The following is a 13,433-nucleotide window of genomic DNA, read 5'->3' as shown; positions in this document are numbered from 1 at the left end:
CGGGCACTTTGGTATCGCAGTCAGGCTCCCCTAACCACTATACTGTCTGGGTGGCTATATTAGCATATATACATGAAATGAAGAACACAGTTCATTTTGTAATGTTGGGCATATCAAAAAATTATTTTCTTCTATTAACCAGACTACATTCTGAGCCTTTCTTCTATATAAATTTTCAATATCTTTTTTTCTATTTGGACACAAAAAATCCATAAATTAGTTTCATTTCAATCTAAGATTAGCACGTGTGACTATTTAAAAAAGTATCTCAGAATGTGAAACATGCAGAAGAGGGTGGAACACCAGAATTTCAAAGATGAGGCGGAATACTTAATTCTCTTCTACTCTACATTTGATGGCCTATATTATGACTACTAAATTTATATATATATAAACTAGGTGTGATTTGGCCAGTGGACTTTTCTATTTTTGTTAAATCCAGATATCCGTTTTCAGTTTTTGTTTGTTTTATCAATTCATGTAATGTTTAATTAACTTATTTTTGAAAGGCCTTATGTTGTATATCTGTGCAGCATACAGTTTCTGAATTTTAAACAAAAATTTAAAAACATGATTATGGCTATTAAAATAGATAAGCCTAGAAGATAATGAACGACTAGGAAAATTATGGCAAACCTGATTTAACGTCTATGCATTCAGTATCACCACATATGAACACAATCAAACATATGTGGTTAACAAACAGAAGCATGCTTATTGGTACATTAGCATCATTTGAATATCAATATGCATGGAAAAATAACAAGCGAATAGCTTTAAAAGAAATCAATAGATCTTCAGTTTTCACATATATGCTCTTTTTTTAAAGCTTTTGTAAGTATTTTTCAGAGCTAATTCCTGACATATTTTAATGCAAAATAACACTTAAAAGTGCATACCTTGTAAATTCATCTTCTAATTGCACAGGATCTGGAGTATAGAATTTAACACAGAAATACATAGTAGGAAATGAAGTTGATATCTGAGAACATAATGGCTTCAAAGCATCAAGCCAGCACTAAAAAAGGACAATATAATACAATAAAACATAAAATAAAAACTAAAATTTTTAGTTTAAATTCGTACGAAATTAAAAAATGGTTGATTAATTTGAGAAGTTCGGTGGGACAGAATGATCAAATTGTAGCTTATAATATGAAATTCAATCTAGAACTGCTTTTTAAATACTAGGCAACTTTTCTCAAAAGATGAATAATGAAATCTAAACTATCAACTCTTAGAAATAGCCAGTTATATAATAAATACCACTGAAACTTTTACTTTAATACGTTTTTTTACAAATGTATGTACTTACAACTTACCAGCCCTTTTGTTTCAACAAAAAATTTACCTTTATTTCCCGTTAAGTAGTTTATGCAAAGTGGTTCAAATATGGCCGAGGCTGACATTTTTTACCAAAACCTTCATTACAAATAAAAGTACAGAACATGTCACCCTTCAAAGTACTCCTCATTTCTGCCAGTGTTTTAGAAGCATTTTCCTGCCTTTGGCTGTGAATCTACTTCTGAACACTGATGCTATTTGCAGAATGCATGCCTTCCCACAGGGATTTAAACCTGAGACTCACAATTGAACCAGTGGGCCCATACTTCATTGATGACCCACATTCTGTAAACGTAAGTGCATCTCTTTCCTCTTCAAATCACTATAGGAGTAAATTAGTGCATGCACATCACTTTGTTCTCATTCGTTATGGGGGTGGTGGTACTACCAGAACTAACTGAAAGCATCAATGCAAGTTCTTTGATTAGTAATATGCCTATTCTCATGAATAACTACATTCACATCATCAATGTCTTGTCAGGATTACAAACATACTCCATGCATTCTTGTCTCTTGATGAAGCACTACACCACTCACACAAGGGTCCAAGAGAAACACTACACCCCATACTGTGCTTGAAGTTTCTGTCAAATTTCAGATTACTAAACTTTTCTTGAACAAGAAATTTGATCACAATACATTGTTCCATGATCCAAGGCAGCTGTTGTTTGTTTATGACTCTCATGACTACCAAATATAACGAAGGACGTTCTAATTTGCATGAGAGGTAAGATGGGAGTAGTGGCTGTACTCATCCAATGACACACAGCACTGTGCATGGACAACAGTTTGAAACAGCAACAATCTTGGTCATATTTGAATAGTCTTCTTGCATATATCATTTTTAAAAGTGTTATTAGTATGATTTGATTGGTCACTAACATGTTTTTCTTATTTTCCCCTGGCAATTGGTTAATATCAGCTAACATGTTATTTGACTACCAGAAAAATATGCCTCCACTTTTTGACATAGTTAATATTGGTTCTAATATTAATTCTGTCAACAGACAGCAATGTTGTAAGTATTTCAGTACAAATTGAAAGTGATACTTACAGTGATATACTGCTTATTTTAAATGACAGAGTTTAAAACAGGGTTCAAGGCAAAGTCCAACTTCACAGTCTTTGCACCAGATTCAATACATCTAATTAATAATCAATCTAATTATTAATCTAATCAATAAATATAATTAATAATTCAATAATTTAATTAAATAATCAAGATAATCGCTGAATGTTTTCTAGCAGCCATTTCTGTAAGAAAAAAGAGGCAAAAAGTGGAGTTTGAGCGGTAATACCACATGCCTTCAAATGCCGCAATTTAAAGGACAACTAACAATATCTGTTTGCCAAAACGTAAACTAATGAGCAGATTTTGCTACATTTGAGCTGCCCGTGGAAATTGCGGGATGAGCAGCCAGAGGGTTAATCCCTCCTGATGACAGACTATATAAAACTTTAAAGAAGCATCTTATTGAATCTCACCCACAGAGTGAAGAATCAAGGATGCGTACTTTGCTGCAGAGGTGCAGAACTTGGCAACTCACGTCTATCCCATTTACTTGTGTGCATGCACAATCTCACTCACGAGATTATGCACACATTGAAGTAATGACAAATACTCACAGGCGAGTAAGATTACTCACAGTGATGAATACTCACAGGTGACATTGTAGGGGAAGCACTCCTCAAATCTCTCTGATTTGCACGTTTTCCTGCTATCACAAGCAGCATCCATCATGGGGCATTTAATGATGGACTGTCACAGTTGATTGTTTTGGCAGACAAATTTCATTATCTGGTCACATCTAATCAAATCATTGCAGTATGCAGTGCACAACCACAAAAATTTCCCACTGGATGAACAAATTGCACAGCTCACTCAGCAAGTACTGGCCGCAACTGTGCACCAACATAGCCGCTTGAGAGATGGTAAATTTAAAAATCATAAAGGGCACAATCTCAGAGGACACTATAAAGCAGCAGCAAACAATCCATGTTTCTATCATATGAATTTTGATTTTAATACTAATAAATGTAATCCCCTATGCTCTTCCTGGCAACAGGGAAAGTACTTCGGCAATCACATTTGGGATATAATCGTGACTGCCATGTAAATTGATTCTTTTAGCTGATCCTTCATCCAAATGAAATTTTTGATTGACATGGAAGCAGACATTTTCATCCTTTTGGTCAATCCCATGAAATAATCTGTTGTGAATAAGGAATTATTTTATGCCACAAATGGAACAAAAATACCAACCTTTGGTAATCATTGTCTGACTTTGCACTGAAATGTATGGCGAAAGTACATTTGATCTTTTGTAATCACCAAGGTTATAGGCAGTAATTTTCTAAATCAATTATATAACCTATCATAAATACATCATATAACCTATAACCAATCATAGGCAGTAACTTTCTAAAGAAATTTAATCTATTAGTTGATGTTAAAAATAGTCATATAACTGATGCCGAGATAATGCTCTCTTCAAACGAAAAGGTTGCTCATATTATCCGTGTTAGCAGTACCTTAAGTGTTCTTTTAATCCCTACAAGTTTCATAAAATTTTGACTGAATATTCAAAAGTTAATAAGCCTTTATATACCCCTAAAGACTAAACAAATCATAATGCCATTCCCCACACTGGGAGATCAAGGAGCTTCCATTATTGTCTAAGCCACATTGGCTATCGCCTGAGCTCCTCACCAAGAATTTGAGTTTTTCGTGGCACATGGTATTATGCGTCTGTCAAACAATGTTTGAATAAGCCCCCTTCATATGTAAAAACACAAATGGTACATGGCGCCCTGTGGCAATTATCGTGACTTGAATGCCATCACTGTTTCAGACTGTTATATCCTCACTCATATACAGAACTGTACCCAAGTATTCTATTAGAAGAGAGTATATACAGCATCAGATTTAGCTCAGGTGTTTCACCAGATCACAGTTAATCCAACTGACATTAAAAAAAAAAAAAAAAAAAAACTGTAACAACCCAATTTGGTTTATCTGAATTTCTGTTTATGCCATTTGGCCTCTGTACTGCACAGCAGACTTGTCAGAGATACAAGATACATACTTCAGGTGTTAGGCGGCCTAGAATTTCATATACCCTAATTGTATAACTTCCTAATTGCATCGTTAAATGAGAACAAGAGCCATCTTAGATAAGTTTTAGATCCCCTCAGACAGTATGGGTTGAAACTATTTCCAGCTAAATGTGTTATATGAACATTCTCTGAGGCCTTTCTGGGTTGCCTTTTAACACCTTCTGGGGTAAAACAGCTCTCCGAATAAACTCAAACAATAGCCCAATTTTCAAAGCCTGAAATTATTATAGAATCATGATACTTTTTGGGAATGTTTAAAATTTACTGTTTCATCTCAAACACTGTCAAAACCCAAGCACCCTTGAAAGAACTACTAAAAGATACCCCCTTAAAAAAAAAAAAAAAAAAAAAAAAAAGACAAATGCCCGGTACCTTGGTACGATACTTTAGCACAAGTATTTGAAGCATATAAACATGGTCTTATGAATTCGGTTACTCTAGCTTATCATGCTCTCCATCAACAACTATCTTCGATAGCATTAGTTTTGCTACCAAGCAATGGTACAGCATCTATGACAGAAAGCTCTTAGCAATCTATTCAGCTGTAAAACACTTTCAGTATAGTTTGCAGGGCAGGCATTTTACAATGTACACGAACCATAAACCTTTAAATGCTTTTTCAAAAAGGGCCAATTCAGGTTCCCCTTGGCAACTCAGACACCTCAACTACATATCACAATTTAGTATCGATATCAGACATGCTACTGGATCCATTAACATAGTGGCATAACTTTATCCTGGATAAACAAGATCCATCTAGCTTCAATTGACTTTTCCACTATGGCTGATATCCAACTTGCTTGACTGATATACTAATATACTAAGCCTGATACAACACCTTTGATTCAAACTTTTGCATATGTGTCTTAATTTAAAACTTTAGTGTTGTGCTAGCCCTGGGAAAGTTCGACTTCACATTCCAGAAAAGTTACACAACTCTATCTTTAGAAGCAGCCATTGTTTATCACATCCAGGTACAACAGCCTCCCTTAAACTTATTTAAGAATGATTTGTGTAGCCAGGGATGTTAAAAGACATATCGAATTGGGCACAGTTGTGCACAGACTGTCAGAAGTCCAAAATTCATCAACACACTCATAGCCCTTTACTATTCATTATGTTTCTCAAAGGAACAACAGGAAAGTTGTTCCTTTGAGTTGAATACGTTCACCTTGGCATTGTGGGACACTTGCCTCCATCTGAAGAATATCTTGTCAACTTTCATAGATTGTTAGTCCCATTGGTCTGAAGCAATATCTGTATAAGATATTATGACCGAAAAAATCAGCCACACATTTGTTACACATTAACTACTTATATTTTCGGTACAAAGGAACCAAAAATGCAGAGTACAATTATTGAATCAAATTATTTGTTTCATTTCCATCATGGTTTTAAAAACTTTTTTAAAGAATTAACATAATTTTAACAAAAGTTCTGCTAATTCTTTAAATTGCTAACTAATTTAACAAAATTAGTCAATTATTAATTAATTATTAACACAATTAGTTAAATATAACACAATTAATAAATAATTATAAGTTTTTAAAGTAATTTAGCATCACTGACTTCAAAATTTCTGTAATGGAAAGAACATTATATAAATATTTCTTACTGTAATTTCAAGTTGAAGAATATCTTTTAAGATTTATACAACTATTCAGAGATTTATACATTTACTACTTTATGATGCAAATTTTTAACCAGTTTACAACAATTCAAACAGTAATACCTTAATTCCTTTATCATCTTCATATTCAAGGCCAAAATAATCAACTTCTAACAGGTTAAGAAATTTACAAACTTTTTCAAACAAGACACTGCCAAGGTTTTTACTCTACAGGAAAAAAAAAATTTTTTTTTTTAGTATTTACTTCTCAGCAAACTATGAACTCTGAAAATACTGAAGGAACAATAATTAAAAAAAAAAAAATAATAATAATAATGCATCTTAACACAGATATTATTCACTACAAATTTACTACTAAAAAAAGTATTAAATAATAAACATGTACAATAAAAGACCAGAAATCCACAATGCTTGGGACCAGAGGTTGTGAAAATTTTAGATTTTGCAGATTTCAGGACAGAAAACATAAATCATAACATTTAAGACTGAAATGCAAAATAAATAAGGACACATACAGTAAAGACAAATGAATGAAAACAAGGGACATGAATAAAATATAAAATTATTCTCTCTCTTTTTTCTTTTTACATTTCAAACATTTTTCAGCACATAGAGGTTTGCTTTAAAAGTTTAAGTGCTCCAGAGTACCTTTTTTTTGGGGGGGGGGTAAATTATGTACAGTCATAATCTCTTGCTCTGCAAAGCACCTCTACTATTCTAAAAAATTTTGTTATTTTTTACCATGTTCCAAATCTTCATTAAAAAACATTTTCTCACTCCTATCAACTTTACTATCTGTGTTGGTATCGTTGTTGTTTTCTGGTTTTGCCGAGTTTGAAATAAGCCAATAATTTCATCATTGGCCATCTGATATGCCATTGTTGTCTCACCTGGGCTTATCACCCATTTAATGATATCTTCTTCTTGCAAAGCTTCTTGCATTTATTCTTTCTTTTGAATACAGAAGTAATTCTTTTGCGTCTGTATTCAAAAGAAAACTGACCCTAAAACCAGACTGTCATCGCTCTCAATCTGAACAAAAAGAGAAGATGGCCACATTTACTAATGTTTTTCTGGATACCGAATTCCATGATTCTGCAAACAAACAGATGCAGTCTTCGATGGTGAATTATTTTATATATTCACAAAGCGAAATAAAATGGTCATTTGAAAGAATTTCTTTCAAAACTCCAATTTGTAGTGGCATTTAATTATGTGTATTATGCCCTGGTCTATTTGGTTAGATCAATGACGTAGTATTGGGTGGACAAAAAAAAAAAAAAAAAAAAAAAAAAGGGCATGCATTTTAATGCATGACATCATCATGCATTAAAATGGTTGCATCTGGATGTGCAGAGCAGTTGTCTAACAACAGTAAAATCTTGCAGTTTGATGGTAGCCCCACAATGTTACAGTACCTTCTAGTTCTTTAATGAAATGTTCCATGAACCATTCAGTCATAAGTTTGTTTTGCAACCCAGTAATTTTTATAATTCCTATACATCACAGGTAATGATTTTAATCCTTCAAAGCTCTGGGATTGGTGCTGTTATACATACTATTGTTTTCATTTGTAATTTCCAGCTGCAATGCTGCATACTAAAATAGTAACTCTTTCTTTAACGTCTTCACCCTAATGGTGCACTTTCTTCACTTGTCACAAATGTCTTTCTGGGCAAGTTCTGCCAAAAAAGTCCAGTCTCATCCACATCAGAAATCTGTTATGGGCTAAGATTTTCTTTTGCCACCGCACAGAAAATTCATCAATAAATTCCTCTGCAGCATCTTTATCTGTTTAGAACTTTTCTCTACAATATTTCAGATAACATATACCATGTCTTAGCTTAAATGTGCTTAAATCTCAGTGGATAACTGGCTCCTATTACAGCTACAGGAGTTCTGAGAAGAGGGAATTCTTTGGCTCACGAAACAGGGGAATAGTTGCACTCAGGCCTCTGGTGAATAAAGACTTCAATATATCCATAGTGTCATTCCATACCTTTCATTTGAATACCCCTTATATTTATTTTATACATTTCAAGTGTACAAAATTTTACTGAAACTGAAGTTTTTTATTACTTAAGCCTTGTTCACATGACAACTCACTGGCATTGCTACAGCTGAAACAGATAAAAAAGAGATTTTAAAGCAATTTACTTTTTATGACCCATTCAGAAGCCCACTGTCTTCTTACCCTACACCCATACACTATTAAAACACATAAATAAAACTACTACACGGTTTGTACACATATTTGCACATGGAAATTAAGGACTTTTAAGGACCATTAATGAAAAAAAATTAAGGACCAGCAAATATGAGCTAAATAAATTAAATTCAATCAGTTTATATCTGAATTTAAGTTTTGTAATAACGTTCTAAAAATAAAATAGATCTGTAAGTAGGAAGCATTCTTATTAAACATAATTTAATAAACATAACTATAAAACAAATTTGAGAATAAAATTTACTTTATAAAATTTATCAAGTAGCATTAAATATTTTACATGCATAATAGTTGGACATATTTGAAAGAAGATTAGGGACATTTTATTAACAGCTTTATGTTGATTTTTTCTTTTATGTCTCATTTTGTCATGTACTTACTCAGTCTAGAGGCTTAATAAGTAGCAGGTAGATTTTATGTCAAATGACATAGGTTAAAATGAGAAATAAAATCATAATCAGCATGATTCTTAACAGAAGATTAGCTCTTGCTAGTGCTGCTGCTTGCCAAGAGAGAGACCTGTTGATCAGAAAAAATCTGAAAGCCTGATAGAGGCATGTTTAGTAAGTTTTGAAAGTTAGTTGTGCTTCATCTGTCTGAAGCAGTTAATGTTGTACCTTCATATAGAGTTTCTGGAATTGTAACCTGGTCAATATATTTTAAGGTTTCAATAAGCCACTAATGCAGCAGAAGTAATAAGTTGTTTTGTATTATTTTAAGTCTCACTAGATGCAAAGAATAAGTTTAGAATTGCTCCTACATTTTTGTGCTGTATCTTGTGGCCACAGTAATGATTAATGGAAAGCAATAACTTGCTTTAATATGCAGAGATAACTTTTAAGGGTGAGCAGTTAGTTATAAATAATTAAATTAGGTAGCTAAATACCCTTAGTCGTTATTGATTTAAATAATGGCTAACATGGCCACTATAAAAATCACAATTTAATAACATTTCACAGTTTAAAATACATGTAATTTATGACACTGATTCTTAAAAAGTATTAGGATAATTACTCATTAAAAGTTCCAAAACAAAATATTTATGCGTCTTTTTAATTCAAAGTCTTCCCAGACATTTTGGCTAAATAATATCAATTTTCTTCTCTTAATTGTAGTAAAAAATTTAAATATTAGCAACAATAATGCAAAGATGAATAATTACAAATTATTAGAGTTGGCAGGAATTAAGGCAACATCCAAGAGGAGGGCAAAAACATTCTGTCTTACAATCCAAAAATCTCAATTTAAAAACCATCTGATTTGCATTATGGTGAGGAAACGGAAAGGGGAAGTAATAATAAAGGCTAAAATTCCAAACAACTATATAATTTACATAATAATAACTGTACATATCTTTGAAGAATAATTTCCTTTCTATTTATGTACTCAGTTTCTTTCAATATGTTTCCTCTTCACTTTAGAATTTTTGGAATTAAAGATTTCTGCTATTCTAAAAAACCAAATGCATTTAGAATACAGTCAAAAGTCGTTAATTCGGACACCCATAATCCGGAATGATCTATAATCCGGACCTTAAAGCTAAAATCTTTCTGCGCATGCGCCGCGTTGATGCATGCTCATAGGCGTTTTATGCGTGTGCTCAAGACATTTACGACTGCGCATATGTGTCTGAGCAAGCGCAGAATATGTTTTCGCATGCGCGTTTAATGTATAACGGACAGTATAAGCTAAAATTATCTAATTATCTATTTCAGTTAATGTTGATGATTGCGTTGTTCCTTAATCTTCGAATTGGATCCGGCTTATTATTTTTTGCAGACAGTAAGAGCAATTTTATAACAGTAAGCTTGAACTTTCGATTATGTCAAATAGAATTTCCGATGCTGGAGCTCCCAAAGGATCTAGAAAGCGAAAGTATGATTCGATGTCCATCAAACAAAAAAACGAATTGCTACAAAAAATGGATAAAGGTATATCCTTTGTTTATCTAACCGTTCTGAAATCTGTTTATCAATTTCACGCTGCTCTCCGCGAGGGGGAGACGTCGCGGCACGCAATGAACTGGAAGTTGATCTGTCAGCACTATCGTTATCTTCAGGGCAGATGTTTTTATTTTATTCGGCTTATAATTCCTTACTAAATGTAGTATTTAATCTCGATGTACTCCATCTTTGATATGATTTAAATCAAATTCCTCGTCGTTATAAATATCATGAATACAAATCAAATAGTTTTCTGGTTGCAATTTTCTAATTTCGGCTATGCGTAAGGTATGCTTTATGCATGCGCGCGTTGAAAGAAATGTTTAATAAAGTAAACAAATAAATATTAAGCTTCTTTTTTTTTGTAAATTTTGATACCCTTTAGATCATAATTGCTCATTATTTTATAAATTACGGTTTCATATTTTTAATTTTATAATTTCTGCATGCCATTTTACCAGATTTAAACTGATGATCTATAATCCGGAAAAAATCGATAATCCGAAGTCCCGACGAGTCCGGATTAAAGACTTTTGACTGTAATATCTTTTTAGTTATGAAGGTTGTGAGAGGAATAAAGCGCTTGCAGTAGTGCATTGTGGAAATATTTTATCTACCAGAAAAACATGTTCATGACTATGTGAAATTATAAATATTTTTTCACAGAGAAGTAAAATAGCCATTCAGTAAAATTTTAATTCCAGTCAGAGACTGTTTTCTTGTAGGAAGAAAAATAAATTATTGCTCATTTCCCATAAATATGCCTAAATGAGCAGTCAATGAGTAATTTAATTAATTTTGCTTTTTATGGGATGTGTTTGAAAACTGTAATATTTCAGTAATAACATAGATTATGAAATATTTGCTTCTACGGTACAAAGTCTGAGAACCAGACTCGCCATGACTTCGGCAGTTCCAGATTTGGAATTTTTCTGGATATTGGTCACATAATACAAGTTATTAACCTATATTATTATAGAATCTATAAATTACTAGAAACAAGTTAATATTTTGTGAACAATTTATGTAATTTATGAAAAGTGTAGTACAGTCAAAAGTCTTTAATCCGCACTCGTCGGGACTTTGGCGATTCCGGATTATAGATCATCAGTTTAAATCTGGTAAGAAGGCATGCAGAAATTATAAAATTAAAAATATGAAACCGTAATTTATAAAATAATGAGCAATTATGATCAAAGGGTATCAAAATTTACAAAAAAAGAAGCTTAATATTTATTTGTTTACTTTATTAAACATTTCTTTCAACGCGCGCATGCGTAAAGCATACCTTACGCATAGGTGAATTTCATTTTTGCATACAGCCTAGTGATTGCTGTATCTGTGTAATGAACATCTGAAGATTGCTTTCTTCATTGTGATAACAATCCAGAACCTGAACTGATGATACACGGTTACTTTTGATTACAAATCATATTTATCTCTAGTCTGTATATTTAGAATTGTTCCAGTTACCATTACATTCCTGAAGTTATAATGCCCATTGCTGTGTCATACCAATATCATAGCAGTCTATGGCATTTCACCTTTCTTTTGAACAATGTGAAAGCCTATGCCATACTGCAGTGGTCTCAAACCTCGAACAGTACGTGGCACGAATCCATGATCTAAAAAGAGCTAAAGTGGCACTTTTTTTTTTCTTTTTTTTAAATACATGAAAAAAAATTCTTCAAATTTTTTAACAAAATGATAAAAAAGGTTAACAAAAAATATGTGAAATAATTTCAAATTTTGCTTACTAAATACTTTTACAGTCAAAAGTCTTTAATCCGGACTTATCGGGACTACGGCAATTCCAGATTAGAGGTTTTTTCGGATTATAGATCATCAGTTTAAATCTGGTAAGATGGCATGCAGAAATTATAAAATAAAAAATATGAAACCGTAATTTATGAAATAAAGAGCAATTATGAACTAAAGGGTATCAAAATTTACAAAAAACAAAACAAAACAAAAACAAAAAAAAAACCACTTGTTTAGTTTATTAAACATTTCTTTCAACGCGCGCATGCATAAAGCATACATACGCATAGTCGAAATTAGAAAATTGCAACCAGAAAACTATTTGATTTGTATTCGTGATATTTATGATGACGAGGAATTTGATTTAAATCATATCAAAAATGGAGTACATCGAGATTAAATACTACATTTAGTAAGGAATTATAAGCCGAATAAAATAAAAACATCTGCCCTGAAGATAACGATAGTGCTGACAGATCAACTTCCAGTTCATTGCGCGCCGCGACGTCTCCCCCTCGCGGAGAGCAGCGTGAAATTGATAAACAGATTTCAGAACGGTTAGATAAACAAAGGATATACCTTTATCCATTTTTTGTAGCAATTCGTTTTTTTGTTTGATGGACATCGAATCATACTTTTGTTTTCTAGATCCTTTGGGAGCTCCAGCATCGGAAATTCTATTTGACATAATCGAAAGTTCAAGCTTACTTTTATAAAATTGCTCTTACAGTCTGCAAAAAATAATAAGTCGGATCCAATTCGAAGATTAAGGAACAACGCAATCATCAACATTAACTGAAATAGATAATTAGACAATTTTAGCTTATACCGTCCGTTATACATTAAACGCGCACGCGAAAACGTATTCTGCGCTTGCTCAGATGCATATGTGCAGTCGTAAATGTCTTGCGCGCACACGTAAAACGCCTATGAGCATGCGTCAACGCGGCACATGCGCAGAAAGATTTTAGCTTTGAGGTCCGGATTATAAATCATTCCGGATTATGGGTGTCCGAATTAATGACTTTTGACTGTATATTTATTTATAATTACAAATTCACATAGCAGTGCAGTATGAAAATACAATACATGTTCATATATTATGATGTGGTGCAACTGCTTAATCCCCAAATTTTGAACTGAAAAATCTCAAGTAAACTATATCACAGAAAATTGAGTTCCCACAGTGGTTCCTTTGTTAGTTACATATTGATCTAAACAAATACTTCCTAGTTGAAAAATAAAAAAATACAATTACTCTGAAAACATTAAAAAAAAAACTGCTTTAAAACTGTTTAATTTGCAGATTTGAAACAGCAAAATCGTATGATAAAAATAGAAAATGCTGATTTGAGAGATTAGGCAACAAATAGAATATTTTTGTAATTTTTCATACATTAAAACGTCAAAA

At 32.6% G+C, this 13,433-nt stretch overlaps 1 protein-coding gene across 9 annotated transcripts in view; it reads right to left on the bottom strand.

The window, feature by feature from the left end:
- Nucleotides 1–13,433, bottom strand: part of LOC118194668 (FERM, ARHGEF and pleckstrin domain-containing protein 1-like) — a 172,533-nt gene that overhangs the window by 140,013 nt on the left and 19,087 nt on the right. For 8 of the 9 annotated variants that reach the window (XR_015040244.1, XM_085813171.1, XM_085813172.1 and 5 more), the window contains 2 exons: nucleotides 6,194–6,298; nucleotides 900–1,018 (listed from right to left, as the gene is read on the bottom strand). Coding sequence is in view for 8 of the 9 variants with exons in the window: in XM_085813171.1 (XP_085669297.1) it covers nucleotides 900–1,018; nucleotides 6,194–6,298 (224 nt within the window). In the remaining variant the exon portion in view is untranslated. The remainder of the gene's footprint in view (nucleotides 1–899; nucleotides 1,019–6,193; nucleotides 6,299–13,433) is intronic. The other variant, XM_085813175.1, reaches the window with a different exon arrangement.

The sequence above is a fragment of the Stegodyphus dumicola genome, chromosome 3 (genome assembly GCF_044657685.1).
Source record: "Stegodyphus dumicola isolate Sdum_Otavi_A_Nest chromosome 3, ASM4465768v1".
Classification (NCBI taxonomy): domain Eukaryota; kingdom Metazoa; phylum Arthropoda; class Arachnida; order Araneae; family Eresidae; genus Stegodyphus; species Stegodyphus dumicola.
The sequence above is the reverse complement of the archived record's forward strand: the minus strand, read 5'-3'. Positions and strand labels throughout refer to the sequence as shown.